General features: G+C 38.4%; 1 protein-coding gene across 2 annotated transcripts in view; it reads left to right on the top strand.

Annotated features, from left to right (window-relative positions):
- The first annotated feature begins 11,264 nt into the window (after positions 1-11,264).
- Positions 11,265-15,452, top strand: part of usp43b (ubiquitin specific peptidase 43b) — a 44,494-nt gene continuing 40,306 nt past the window's right edge. Inside the window, exon 1 of one of the 2 annotated variants that reach the window (XM_057346532.1) lies at positions 11,265-12,213. In XM_057346532.1, the coding sequence (XP_057202515.1) occupies positions 11,620-12,213 (594 nt within the window). In that variant the 5' untranslated portion in view covers positions 11,265-11,619. The remainder of the gene's footprint in view (positions 12,214-15,452) is intronic. The other variant, XM_057346531.1, reaches the window with a different exon arrangement.

Below are 15,452 nucleotides of genomic sequence, written 5' to 3'. Positions count from 1 at the left end.
ACTGTACTTTTAAAATGATTAAATGCTGTGTTTTAAAAAAAACACAAAATATGGAAAGATGAGGTTTCAAAAAGACAATATGTTTAACCTCATGTTGTTTCAAATCTGTTATTTTCTGCTTAAAGGTCCAGTGTGTCATTTTTTGGAGGATCTTTTGACCGTAATGCAATATAATATACATAACTATGTCTTCAGAGATGTATACAGACCTTACATAATGAAGCATTAGGTTTTTTATTACCATAGAATGAGCTATTTCTATCTACATACACCGCGGGTCCCCTTACATGGAATTCACCATGTTGTTTCTACAGTAGCCCTAAATGGACAAACTGCTCTACAGAGCACGTTTTCAATGTAAATACGTTATTTCCTTCGGCAAAGAAGCGAAAACGTGATGACATGTTTGTCCTGTGTCAGTTACTGTAGTGCTTCGAAAGGGAGGGGTGAAGTGAGCCGTTGGTTGCAATTTGCAACCTCACCGCTAGATGCCGCTAAAATCTCCACATTGCTCCTTTAAAACGAAAGTAGAAATGTTAAAAGACATACATGACCTCTTTAAGACTTTTCTAGTTTTTGAAGCTTTTACCACATATGAATCTTAGTTGTAAAGAAAAGAAAAGAATGTCAAATCTTTTGACCATCTCAACCAGCAGCGAGCCATAAACCATCACCATTGTGCCCTTGAGCAAATCACTTAACTAAAGAGTAGCTCCAGTGGGAATGTCTTTATAATGAATGTACTTCAAGTCACATTCAGTAAAAATGACTAAGACTAACTGTGATGACTACTTATTCTCCCAGTGTTAACTGTCCTGCTCTCCACTCATGCATCCACCCATTGACAGATGGAGTGTAAATGTCCCGCAGGCACAGGTGAGAGCAAAGCATCCCTGACGGGTGCGCCCACTGAATTACTCTTCTGCTCAACCTCACGGGTGTAAAAATAACAGCACCGGATCACCCAGGTGCTCGACTCCCGAGACGAAAAGCGAGAGGTGAATGTACATGAGTTATGATGAAGGTGCAGGACGGAATATGCATGAGCGCGGCCTACAGAGGCTCGATCGCAGCCTGGGTTTGCACACTCGCCAGGAGTTGACACATGAAATTATTTTCACGCATAGCTATTTCATTCCCCGTCACCTTTTTTCTGTCCTTTTGCCCCTGAACTCTTTGTTCTTAGTACTCATGCATTCTCAGAGTAATTTAAATGCGGTGTAGAGCCGCCATAAAGCATCATCCGGAGGTGAGCGAGAGCACTTACACCACCATTACCGCAGCAGTCCATTATAGTTAAACGCTGTTCAAAGTCTGTGTTATGTAACCGAGTATTGTGCTTTTTTCTGATAGCATATGATCTAAATTTCAATAATAAAAACTGTGCTTTTATTTGTATTGTGCATTTATTCGCAAGAATGCAAAATTGTGAAAAGCAGTGTATATCAATTTGAACTGAACTAGCGGTTCATTTCAACCAACATAACCAGGTGCATCCCAAAACCACCTGCAAAATTAGTGCGAACTGCGATTAGCCTCCCAACACCTTGCAAACTATTTACAATCGTCTCTTGTCACAAGGACACCCACTACCTACTTGAGGACTGCTTCAAATCTGGAGTGAGTGTGAAAGAGAACAGCCAGACCCGCATCAGATAACATCTCTTCAGTTAGACTTCAGTCTATAATTGGAACCGAAACCTGAAAAAACCTCCATGCGATGCCTCAGAAGCACCTACGGCTTCGAGCTCTGTCTGTTGTACTTTAGGAGTCTATTGACATAGTAGAAGTGGCTTTTTTTGAGGTCGAGAGTGTGATGAAGCTGCACCCTGAACATGCATATGAAATGCTTCAGTGAACGTACTGATGCTTTGCAGAAGTTTCTACACACACTCTGCTTTACAAAATACATTGAGGTGCGATGGAACGATAAAAATCTTGAATACACCCACACTGATCTCATCTAAGTTTGCTACTCTTTCTTTACCTAGCCACCTTATTTTTGAACGCGGAAGTAAACGACGTGACGTACTTCCGTTTTGTGTTAAGACTTCCGTATTATTAGCCGGCGGAAAAGAATGGAAGTGTGTTGCTGCGGGAGCGCGCTCAAAACGCTTTTAAAACAGCTATGATGAATATTTTTCACACCCGCGATGTATTACACAGTGGGAGGATGAAGTGGCCTGATATATCTTATGAGGATTTTCTCCGTATTTTCTCTCGGAGTTGACGGGTCTTCGATGCGCAAGCGTAAAGCACAGACGTACCAGTAACGTTACATGCACATTGGGAAAGTCCGTCGAAATTTGTACGTGACGGACCACGAATTTGTGTTTTTAAAAGCAGATGTGAAAACCAGTCAAACTAATAACGTAAGAACGGAGACGCAGGTCTCCACCGAGCTGCAGCATCCATCACAACTTTTTAAAAACAACTCAAAACACAACCAATAACTGTTTTTATGTCTATAAAATGAAGACAATGATTCATGTTATTCATTCTCTCCCTTGCTTGCTTCAGCTTTAACCCTCCTAGTAACATGGCCTGGTAGCAGCAGTAGCCTACTGTATAGCGTGTTGACAAAATGTTAAATGTGCTTTGGATAAAAGCGTCTGCCAAATGAATGAAAATGTAATGTAATGACAGCGCAAGTCCTGTAACTGTTAGTCATGCAGCTGCGATCCTCTGGCAGGTAGGTTTGCTTTAGCCTATTCAATTTTTAACTGATAAATACATATACAAACGCTAACAGCTACATTTTAGCTACTGCTAATATTATAGAGGGTATGCGTTGACGTCACTTTCCACGTGGACACGCTCCCTTGAGTGGTAAAACTAAGGAAAAATGGCTGCGTTCAATAGGAGGAACAAAAACCGGGACTAAAACACGCAATTATTTGCTGAAACTACAAGCAGCTGGACTCGACGGTGATCCTTAGACTACCTTATGACTTACAAAGGAATCAGGTGTTCTTAGACACTCAAGTGTTGCGCGGAGGCACTCACTAAATCCTTGGTGTTTCGAGTCAGACGTGATCACCCAAACGTGTTTTTTCGTCAATTTTAACAATCATAGGTAGTTTAGATGGTTAGAGTAAGGTTAGGGTTAGGGTTAGGGTAAAGGTTTCGTAAGACTTGAAACACCAAAGATTTAGTAAAAACCAACAAGCCACGCCCACGGATCTGACTCGAAACACCAAGGATTAAGTGAGTGCCGTTGCGCGGAAATGCGTTTCCTGATATTGTAACCATTCATTTTGCCCAGTGTTTTACCACTCAAGCAGACGCGTTCCGGCGTGTTCACGTGGGAAAGTGACGACACGTGCATACCCTCTATACTGTTTTAGTTGTGCTAACTCTCCCCGTAAACTCCTGTCTTTTAATGTTTATTAATAAACGTTAGTAATAGTTTATTAGTAATTGTAGTCAAGTAGGTCAATTGTCCAGGAAAAAGGGAATCCAGTAGGCTAATGAATAATGGATGCAGATCATAGGGTGCGCGACATCCAGATTCAGCTCTGGTGCGTGTATTATGGTCAAAGCAAATGTTTTGTAGACATTTGTACCGGCTATTGTGGGAACCTCTAACTGCACACATTACGCTTGTACCTTTGGGTTCCATAATAAATATTAATTTGGCAGTCAAAACAGCACACTTGTCTCACTCGCAATGCGACTGTCATTAGCTATAGTGGCTCACAAGAAGTCTAAACACAAACAGCTCAAAGATGGCGGCGCCCACATTTACGCCAAAAATAAGGTGGATACTGCAATGAAAAACTTTCCGAGCCACAGATTAATGCCGTAACTTCAAAAGTGGAGACCAAGGGCTCCAAACAATGGCACGTTGTCCACCACACACTTCCCTGCTGCCAAAAAAAATCAGGTTTCATTTCATTTCACTCAATGTGACACAAGCATGCTGACCGAGAGAGATTCGCTCCGGTTTTCCCCCTCAGTGCCCTGGTGGAAAATGTGGATCGAACAGATTGAGTTTTCATCTTCTCTCAGTCGATTTACAAAGCAGACCAAGTCTGGAGACACTTTATTAGGCCTTACCTCACCAACCAACAGAAATTGTAAACAGGTACACAAAAAAGTTGCTGAAGCTCAGTTAGAATTGAACAGATACAGCGGGTTGGTAATGTCCATGAATCTGCTGTAAACCTTATAGCCTCATTTTTATTCAGCAAAAATAAAAAATATGGTGACTTAAGTCTATAAAATCAGGATTTTTCTACCAGTTTCTCTAACAAATTTGATAAAATGTAAAACTTCAAAAAGTGTATTTTAAATGATGTCCTCCGGAGAACATCACTGCATACTCTTTTTGGCAGATCTGGTCTTCAAATGCACCACAAACTCTGTGTTCAAAACACATACAATAAAACACATTTCTACACACTCTTAAAGGGACAGTTCGCCCAAAAAATGAAAATTCATGAATTACTCACCATTAAGTTGTTCTAAACCTGTATACATTTATTTGTTCTGTTTAACACCAGGGAAGATATTTGGAAGACTGAACATCTTGGCCACCATTGACTACCATAGTAAGAAAAATATTTTTTTTTTGTTCTGTTGAACACAAAATATATTTTGAGGAATTTAGGAAAGCAAACAGTTCTGGGGCACCTTTGACTATACCATTTTATTTTTTCCTTCTATGGTAGTCAATGGTGCCCCAAAACTGTAGGTTGCTAACATTCTTCCAAATATCTTTTTTTGTGTTCAACAGAACAAAAAATGTATACAGATTTGAAACAACTTGAGGACGAGTAAATGATGACAGAATTTTCATTTTTGGGCGAACTGTCCCTTTAAGCCTCATTTCCAAGTTCAAGCGCATCTCTACAGACTCTTGCTCTTTAGAAGCCCTCTTCTTGTAAAGTCTTCTGAAGGGTAGAGGATGAAGAAATGTGTTAAACGATACCCGCAGTAGTCTGGGTCGTATCACTGTCAACTTCTTTTAGCCAAATTACCCTGACCTCACCGCACTGTGTGAATTGTGCTCTGTGAGTAATTACATTTCCTACATTTTTCTTCTTTCTACGTCTGTGACCTCTCCTATAATAATCCCAACACTGTATATGTTCAAAACGGTTGACTCTTACAATCGGTTAAAATAGGACAAACGTTCTTAAAACACACGTGACGTAAACTTGACATACATCAGAATATTCAATATACAAATGGAAATAGCTGCAGATTACAGTTTGTTGCGCTTCTGATCTCTAAACCACACAACATTACAATAGTTATAATACATAACAGATAAATCTCTACAGATACATTTCCGGCCACACAACCGGCCAAACAGGGAATAAATGAAAGCGATATCTCTTCCCTGGGATTCTGTGGGCCAACCGTGAACATCTGGGCAACGTTTAAAATCAATATTACAGTGACCTAATGGTGCAATAATGAACAATAGGGCGGTTCATTTGCATTACGTTAAAATATGTCATAGGGTCACCTTCAACGCTTATGTCTCTTTGAAGATTTGTGACGCTTGAAGAAACTTGCACTTGAAAGAAAAATCAACAAATGATTATAAGCCCTTCCACATTACGCTTTCATTCAAACAGAGCTTTTTTTCAATATCATGTTCTCCTGCTATACAAACTAGAATCTTATTTCAATAATTACCTGTGGTTATCCACTTAACAAATCAAGTGTATCCGAGCATTCAGTAACACTGAAGTCCAGCTGATTAGGCCCGGCTTACATTTGGCCTTTTACAATAGAGCGTCACATGTAAAGAGGCCTACTGGGAAGTCTAATTTAATATTCTTTTTATCTTTTGGCTCGGCTTAAATAAACGTGTTTGCAAACAGATCTGGAATGGGTCAGATTAGCTAACTTTGATTATCTGAGCGTGAAATAGCAACAGGGCCGCAAGTTGTTTTCTCATCGGGGGTCACATGGAGACATGAAACAGCGGTCAGTAACCAACACGTATGAGCAAATCAACAAACTCTTTGGGAAAAATGTTATGTTTGCATTCTATAGAAAATAGATTCCTTTATATATGCCATTTTTTTACGAACTTTGTTGTGAACCTAAATGATAAAAATAACATTTTTGTTCCTAATTACTGGGGAAGAACACATGAGGCAAACATTAAACATGTAAAAACAAATTGTATTACATTTGACAAGGACAAAATTGTCCGATAAACAACATAATAAACACAATATTTGTATTATTTTCTTTTGTACTGACTTTACATTCTTTGAGCATACAACCGATTATTAATACAACTGCAATCCACTATGATCAGACTGACCAAGGATACAAAATCGATAGGAAAAGTTATTTACTAATCCAACATCCTCATTTCTTTCAGGATACTGCCCCCTTTTGGCCAAAACTACGTATGCGGTTTGCGCTCTAATTTGTTAATTACAAAACTCAGACTTTGTTTTACTTTATAATCTATTATGTTTGTGGCATGTGTGTAGTAGCCAACATATTTCATATTCGTATCGATTCTGATTTGCACTTTTATTTCAACCCTTTTGTAAATACCATCAACTTTACAAAAATATTTCCACATGATTTATTGGGGTCGATATATTCCAGTAATGGCTAAGTCGATGCTGAATAGAGATGTGTTTGATACAGTCTAAGTGTCTGGCCTGTCGTGCCCTCTCCCACACATATGTGAATCTTGAAAAGTAAGGTTCTCTCTCAGCTGAAAGTCATTCTTTATATGAAACAGTTACACTGATTCCTACGCCATGCCTCTGAAGAACCGTCTTTTATCTGGATAGTAAAGTGTCGCTTTGTTTGAAACAGCTTTATGGCTCATTTATGGTCATATATCACATAAGCTTGTTGGGGTGTTCTGTCAAACTGTATGTTGTCTTGAATGGGTTTTGTGCTTTGAGGTGGGTGGTCCACACTGGATGTGACTCAGTATGACCCCTAAACTGCCACATTATGCACAACTGTCTATTAGATTCATTTATACATTTTGGACTGCATATTATGATTTTTTTTTCAATATGAACGATTTCAAAGAACTATACCATAACACTTATTTTCAAATCAGATTTTCAGAAGGGCTTATTTTTATTGCAGTCTACCTAGAAGCATATTTATGATTCAAACTTGGTAGTGGCACAAGAAACAAATTTTGAATGTGAAAGTGTGAACTTTTCGTCATTGGGGGCTTTGCGATTCATGTCATAAATAAAAACATGAGATTCATACTGTGAAATTTACCAAGCACTATTAGTTCAGAGACCACGTTCTTTCAGTCAAATGAATAATTTTGATATTATACATTTCTTATTCACTTCACTGCAGAGATGGAGCATAATGAAACACTGAGGGGCTAAAACGTTAATTCAGATTCCATTCTGCATTGCGTGCTACTGAAAAAACAATATGGGAACTATGGGAACCAATAGAATCCCACTGAATAAGACCCCAAACACACTACATAAAGGAACTTTGTAATGGTTTTAATGGTGAACAGCTGATGGCTTATAGTAGTATATATTTTTCTGCAGGGCGCCACTTATTATTATTATTATTATTAATAATAATAATAATAATAATTGTTGCATTGTTGGTTACTCCTTAGAAGTGAAAATGAATTATGATTCAACAAAAGTTACACTTTCTTCAATGCATACTTATCCCAACTTTTTCCTTTGTCTAACATAATGCAAAACAGTTAATTCAGTAGTTAGTGTTATATACTTTTTAAAATTAATTTAACTATACAATCGACATAAATTATGTTTAAAGGAGCAATCTCCAAGATGGCAATAAAATATGTTGCAATTTATCTGAATTTGATAGGCTATCTGCTGAATCCCGCACTGTCTTGAACTACCAGAAGAGGGCGCTCCAAGCTAAACCATAATGATATGCACCTTTTTGCCATATTTGGGTTAATTAAGATGAAATTAAATCTGCCCTGAGCTATTTCTGATCCACAAGTATTATTAAATAAAGTAACTACTGTTCCCAAACATGATTCCCAATTGTGACTTTTTCAGGGATTGCAGGGCATTCAAAAGCCTACTGTAATAACTACATGATCTACAAAAATCATACGGCAGTATGATAGTGTTCTTTTAATAGTATTTTTATTAGTATTGATAAGTGTTCTTTTAGGAAGAGCGTAGATGTTTTTGAATCTTTTCTGTCTGAAAAATGCAAGGCTTCAACACAGATATGTAATACTGGCAATAACATTCACAGTTATGAACACAAGAGACAACAACATGATAAAGCAAAGCATCGTTCTGGGAGGTAGTTGTTAAGCAACAAAGACCACACGCAGCTGTGATGATGCCTCCTGGATAAACTACAATCTGCTGTATCACCCTAGCTGTGAATTCTACGTTTACTCCAAGAAAATATCATTTTCAGGGTATTAACTCTTAAATGGTGATAGGTTTCATTTCTCTCGTAATATCACGGCATGGAAAATGTTTTCTGCTCCATTTCTCCATAGCAGCATTTCTATTGCATTTCTCCACATAAATGAAAAGACACTTCTAGTCCAAAATAAAACTCTACCATTACCACTCAGACTATTTGGTGTGCACTGCTTCTTAGTAAAGAGATAAACAAAAGAGGTCCATTAACAGCAGGTTATCCTGGCTGTTCAGAGATAATGATTGTTTTCACAACAGACCTCATCATCATGTCTATTATGTACCCCAGTGTTTCTGCTTCACCAGTTCCTCTTAAAGTCCAGACTAATGGCAGCTCACAGTGGCTCGATCTAGAAAACCATCACACTGTGCTCAGGCAAAGCACACTTTAATATACTATGTAAACCCAGACTAATAACTGATCTTCTCATTTTCATACCCTCGATTTTATTACACACCAATGCAATGCATCCTGTCCACCTGCATCCAGGTTATGCAGCCAAGTGTCTTGCTTATGAGAACTGTTATACATCTTTAATCGTAAAGCTGTGTGAAACAGAAGCAACTAGAAAAGGAAAGTAATGTTCTTCTGGTGCTAAAAATAACACTGTGATCTTTTTTAAAGAGGTGCTATTGGAAAGCAGACAGCTGCCTAGAGACAATTACGCATTCTTTCATACACAAACATAAATAAAAGTGTGATACATTCACCTCATTTGCATATCAGGTCCCTGTATTAAAAAAAACACAAAGAACCTGAAATCTAAAAATAAACACTTTGGCCATTATACTGTCACACAACTCTGCTCATTAAAATGTAAAGAGGACAGAATTGGTTTAAAAGTACCTCGGTGCTCTGGCACTTTAAATTCAGCAGACATGGGAAACCGTAGGTGGTCTGGTTTTCTCACAAAATTCTGTCTTTCTGCTCAGTGTGGCAGTAAGGCGATAACCAGAAAGCATCGTATATTGACTAAGATTCTCGCCTCCGACTGAGCGTCTGTTCTCTGTCCACGGGAGGTGATGATAAACCATTTAAGGTGTGGGGTAACTTAGAGGCCAGCTGAAGACATATGGCGTCATGGGAGGGATGCACCAATATTAGATAATCCATGTTGATAACAAAACCCACACCGACCTATTTTACTGCTTCGTTTGTGCACAAGGATACAGGGCATAAGAATGCAAGCAGCATGTGTCTGAACAAGAAAGAAAAAGCCTGTTTTGGGGGGGTGGGTTGGGTCTATAACAGAGAACTGTGTACTGCAGCATGATGTGTACACAACATTGTGTTGTTGTTTAGTCTATTATTCATAATATTTTGAGAATTTATGGCTTTTGCTGCCAATCATTTTTTTTCATGCTGCTGCTGTTTTCTATAATTTTTTCCCACAAACATGATTTTAGGCTACTTTGTTATGCCCCTACTCCCAAGTATTTTGGGTTTATTGAGAGGATCAGAGATGACGTATTTTTGTAGGCTAACCCGGAAGTAAGCGCCGTGCTGGGTTCACGAGTTCGCCTCACAGATAAGTTGGGACGGATAGTATGCGTATTTGGCGTGCTGTCCCGGGGCAATGGTCGCTCGATATCAACGTCACCACCACCAAGCCTCCGTCAACTTTCTCAAACTTTATTAAAAATGTGTTCCCTTGCTTGTGCCCATGTTGCATTATTTGTGAGATGTACAGTATATGCGCGATGACGTCTATCGTCCACGCCAAAGTAAGTAGTCGCTTTTAGCAATTTGTTAGCAACCGGCGTTTTAAAGTCAAATAAGGCTTTAAAAAATCACAAGTGGGTTATAACTGGTGGGTTTTATGTCATAGATTAAAATGTGAAAATATTTAAAGGTTTTGTTAGCTACAGACCTTATTTCACGTGATTTACCAAAAACCCATTAAAAAAACCCATAGACTTTGGGGCGATGGAACCGGAAGTCATAAAATGCTACTTCGCTTCCGGGGTTACAAAAATACGTTATCTCTGAGCCTCTCCATTGTGGTAGAGTTTTCAGATCTGGGTTTAAAGATGTGTTTCAAAGTTTACTACAGAATATCATAGTATTATCATCATGATATGATAAGTTAAGTTACGTTACGTTAGAAACTCTGTTATTATAAATTAAGTAAATAAACATATAAATAACATCTTTATGTTGTCTATCTTTTAATAGCTTCACATCTATGTTTCTATGTGTCTAATGTCAAGCGTCTCAAGTCACTTTGGACAAAAGTTCTAAATAAAAATGTAAATAAAGTTTAAGGATTTAAGTTTTGACGTTTATATCAATAAGTATATGCGGGTGCAAATTATTTTTTATTGCAGAACATTACTCATATAACACTATACAAATATATAGATTTTTGTACCACAAGGATTTTTATGCATTTATTTATGCAAACATATTATTTGTTCACTGTATCGATAAACCAAAAACACAGTGAAATACGTTTCATTTAAATGTATAGATTACGCTATATTTATATGGTAAGCAATGTAAATTAATAAATCTACTTTTTATCTATGACCTGGGTGGCACTTTTGTCATTTAAACACCAGGGGGCTCTTCAACATTGTAAATATCATCGCAAAAGCTTTCGGTAATTACTGACAATATTGACACCCTGACCTTATTGCAACAAAAGTGATACAGCTATTCTAATGTTTAAACGAGGACGAGAACTACGTGCACGAGCATGTGAGCAAACAATGTGTACACAATAAACAAATCACATTAGTGCTATCATCGCTGTATCAGGAAACATACTCATCTAAATTCGCACGGACAGTTATGAATCGTCCTTTCTTTTTACACTCCCCTAAAAATGTATAAATAGACAATCGTTCTAAAGATAGCACGAAGACATAACGATGAGACGCGCGCCCACTGACGTCACAGGGGTTGCCGTACTGACCGCTCTGTAAATAGGATACTGTGGAGGACCTGCCAATCATTCACAGTTTCCCGCCGCTGCGAAGTTGGAGAAGCGCTCGCGCTCACCGCTCTGCGAGAGCTGTCAATCATTCACCCGCTCCCAGGCGTCTCGTAGACCTGTCAATCACCCGTCAGCAGCGGACGAAACGGAAACCGCGAGACGAAATGCGCGTGAGACCGCTGCAATCTACAATGCTTCATATCGACGCGTCATCCGCGCCGTTTGACAGGTGAGGAAATCACCTATGAAACGTTTGAGAGGTCAAGTGGGACACCAAAACGATGGATAAACGCGACAAGAAAGCGAAAGAGGATTCGGAGACTTCCGCAAAACGTAAGGATAATTTCCCAGTAAAGTTTTTTCGGAGGAAATCGTTTAAATCCGTCGAAAGTTTGGTCAATAGGATACTGAGAAGTTTCGGGAGCCGGACCGGAGGCGCGCAAACAAACGGACGGTCGGCTGAAGATGATGACGGTGGGTTTGGGGTGAGCGCACCTTGCAGCGGAAACTCCGCACACATGAGGAAAGAGGACAGTTGCTACCTGAGGAAAAGTTACTCGCTTCCCTGTCGCACTTCAGCCAAAGAGCGATTCTTTTCGCTATACGGTGATCAAACGCCCGGTGTGTTGGGTTTGAAGAACCACGGGAACACCTGCTTTATGAACGCCGTCGTGCAGTGCTTGAGCAACACGGACCTGCTGGCTGAATATCTGGGCTTGGAGCGATATAAACTGGATGTGTGTCAGAGGGGAGTGAACGGGTTTGTACGGAGCGAGAACGTTCAGTATGACAGTGAAGTCACGGAACAACTCGCGTCTTTGGTTAGAGCGCTTTGGACGCTTCAATATACGCCTCAACTCTCGGCTGAGTTTAAGGTAGACTCTGCTCATCCTAAAATTACTCATGTGTCACTTAACTGAGGCTTTTATTCATTTACAGGTATCCCGGAGTACGCTGAGGTAAATGTTTGCACAAAGTTGACAGTTATTTACAAAAGTGCATCCAGCATTTGGGGCTTCAAAGGACCCAGAAACCAATACACTGATATGAAGACATCCGTAACTTTTCATTTCTAATGTGAAAAATTCCTCAAGCCAAATTATGTAGAGGAATCCTATACAGCAAGCAACAGCCTAATGCCATAGCATAGAATTATATAGGCTACAGTGAGTTTTGAGTTTCACAATTGCTTTCTAGTTCTTTATCAAGCATGCATGCCTAAGTAAAGAACCCGTACGAAGAGCCAGTAATGAAACAAAAATTCCTTTAATTAAAAAATTTGGAGGAAAAATCCTCCAATCCAAATCATATAGAGAATTCATGTTTTACAGCCTGACGCCATTATGTAAGTAATAAGTTTTGAGTTTAGTAAACAGCTTTCTATTCTCATAAACCATATACAGTATATACTATAAAGAACCTAGAAACCAATATGCAGATCTGAAGAACCTCTGATGTAACATCGAGAACTTTTTTAATCTGTAAAGAACTCAAGAACATTATAGAGGCAAAACATGTTCTTGAGAAAATAGTTCCTTAGTGGAGCTAAGAGGCTACAAAGATTTTCTAAAAAAATGTGAAACATTTTAAAGACTGCTCAGAATTTCAATAGCCAACATCATACAGTAATAATATAAAACATTTTGCTAGCTAATCTTTAATCTAATCTTTGCTAGCAAACATTCATTCATCCCTCAGGATGACCTCTCAAGAACATAAATCAGGATGAGAAACGTTTCGCAGATAACATAATCACAGAGGAGTAAACTTAAGAACATAAAGTAAAGAAAGAAAATGCGCTCTATGACATCACAATACTGACTATAAAGGCTAACCTGAAACATAACTCTTATGTAACAATACTGGTCTTCTATTACTACACAGCAAAATCGCCAGTGTTAAAAAAGGTCAAATTAACACTCACAGTGTATATGTGACCCTGGATCACAAAACCAGTCTTAAGTAGCACGGGAACATTTTTAGTAAAAGACAAAAATACATTGTGTGGGTCAAAATTATCGATTTTTCTTTTATGCCAAAAATCATTAGGATATTAAGTAAAGATCATGTTCCATGAAGATATTTTTCTAAATTTCCTACCTTAAATATATCAAAACTTTATTTTTGTGAGTGGATGGTCTGCCACAGTGCCCCTGATTAACAACTTCAAAGGCAATTTTCTCAATATTTTGATTTTTTTTGCACTCTCAGATTCCAGAGTTTTAAACGGTTGTATCTCAGCCAGATATTGTCCTATTCTAACAACTCATATATCTATAGACAGTTTATTTATTCATCTTTCAGATTATGTAAAAATCTCAATTTCGAAAAATTAACCAATAAAACTGGTTTTGTTGTCCAGGGTCACATATATAATTATTTATATATATATAATTATATATACACTGTGAGAGTTAATTTGACATTTTTTAACACTGGCGATTTTGCTGTGTACTAAAGTAACAACTTTATTTCCTGGACTGATGCCTTCATTCAATCAAGACCATTCAAAGAGAAAGCAGAAAGTTTCACATTGTTAAAAATGTGTAGCTGACATATTAGTCCATACATTTATGCGTGTGCATGCCATGAACATACTTTTCTTTGATCCTTACCAACTGAACAGCCCTAGGTCAATACATGCTTTCATTGAACATAAAGAAGCTGCTGAGCGATTCTGCAAACTTTTATTTTCCACAAAAGAAGAGAGGGAATACTGGTTTAGAACTACATAAAAGCAAGCAAATGATAACAGTTCAAGAGAATTATTAAAGCCATTTATATCTGCCAGTAGCCTACCAGTAAAATGTTTGGGATGAAGCGGCCTGAAAACACATTACATATCATTTTAAGATCCATGATGGGAAAGACATTTATCTCAAGCTAGGATAAACCATACACAATTGCAGGTGGAAGAAAACACACAATGGGTTTCAGTAAAGCATGACAGAAGAGGTGGCACAGCCATGAGGTAGACCTCATTGTGATGGGAAACTGAGGCACAGTTCTATTCACACCCCGTCAAAAAAATGAAATTATTGCCCTGAAGTCCTCCGGTCCGAGTCTCCTGTAGTGATGGTTGGAGAATTACTTTTTACCCCTGGCCCTGAGTAATATTGGAAACATGTGCTTAGTGCTTTCTTCCCAAGAAAGTAACTTTAAGCCCTGTTTATTTGAGGGTAATTCTGAATCAAAGCTAGTCTTTGTGACTTAACTACATTTTCCTTCTTCACACATCACAAAAGCAACCTCCTCTCCTGACTCTCTTTTTAAGCGAACAAAATCATCCTAATCTAATATCTCGCATGCCATAAATTTAGATTAGCCTGTGAGCCTTGATTTGCTTTTTCCTGTGTTGACAGAGAGCGGAGTATCTAGTCTGGGGAGTTTGTATCTGGAGACAACATAAATAAACTCTCAGACGTCGGCGAGAGTTAATGAGTGTCTAAGCACGGTTACGAGGAGCCATCTATAAACAATCAAAAGCTCTAGCCTATCATTTCAACTTCATTTGCTCAAAATCTGCTTTAGTAAAGCGCAATCTATTTGTAATTACACAAAAAGGACTGTAGTGAAAGCATTACAAGTGATGAATGAGGGACAGCTCATTAAGGTGTGTTCAGTTCTGACTGTTTATTAGATGTCGTGTGCAACAACTAGAAACAGTTTCCATTCAGATGTGGTTTTCTTTTGGTCATAACAGTAACCTTAACTTTCAAACAGAAACTACTTTATTGTTAAAAAGATGGTTTAGCCAAACACCCTTCTCTCACTCTCACCAGTTTGACTTTTGGATGAACTATTCCTTTAAGGGTAAAGGATTTGCTGATAGGGATGGTATGTGGTTGATGGATGATAGATTGGTATTTCACAGATTATAAGGTCACGCTACAGCTCCTGACTGATGTTAGACTAATCCAGCTGTGAGACAGAGTTAATGCTTGATATGAATCTGCGTTAGATCGTACAGTGTCAGTATTTGGAATCAAAATCTGTTAGCTTTGAAACAATCTACAGTATACTATCGCAATAGACCTACATGAAAAGCAAAAGACACCTGTGTAGTTGACCTGTGTAGTTGAATCCTATATATGTCCTATGGTGTGACAGCAAA

This window comes from Triplophysa rosa, linkage group LG11 (genome assembly GCF_024868665.1).
Source record: "Triplophysa rosa linkage group LG11, Trosa_1v2, whole genome shotgun sequence".
In the NCBI taxonomy this organism is placed as follows: Eukaryota; Metazoa; Chordata; class Actinopteri; order Cypriniformes; family Nemacheilidae; genus Triplophysa; species Triplophysa rosa.
This window is presented reverse-complemented; position numbering and strand designations above follow the sequence as displayed.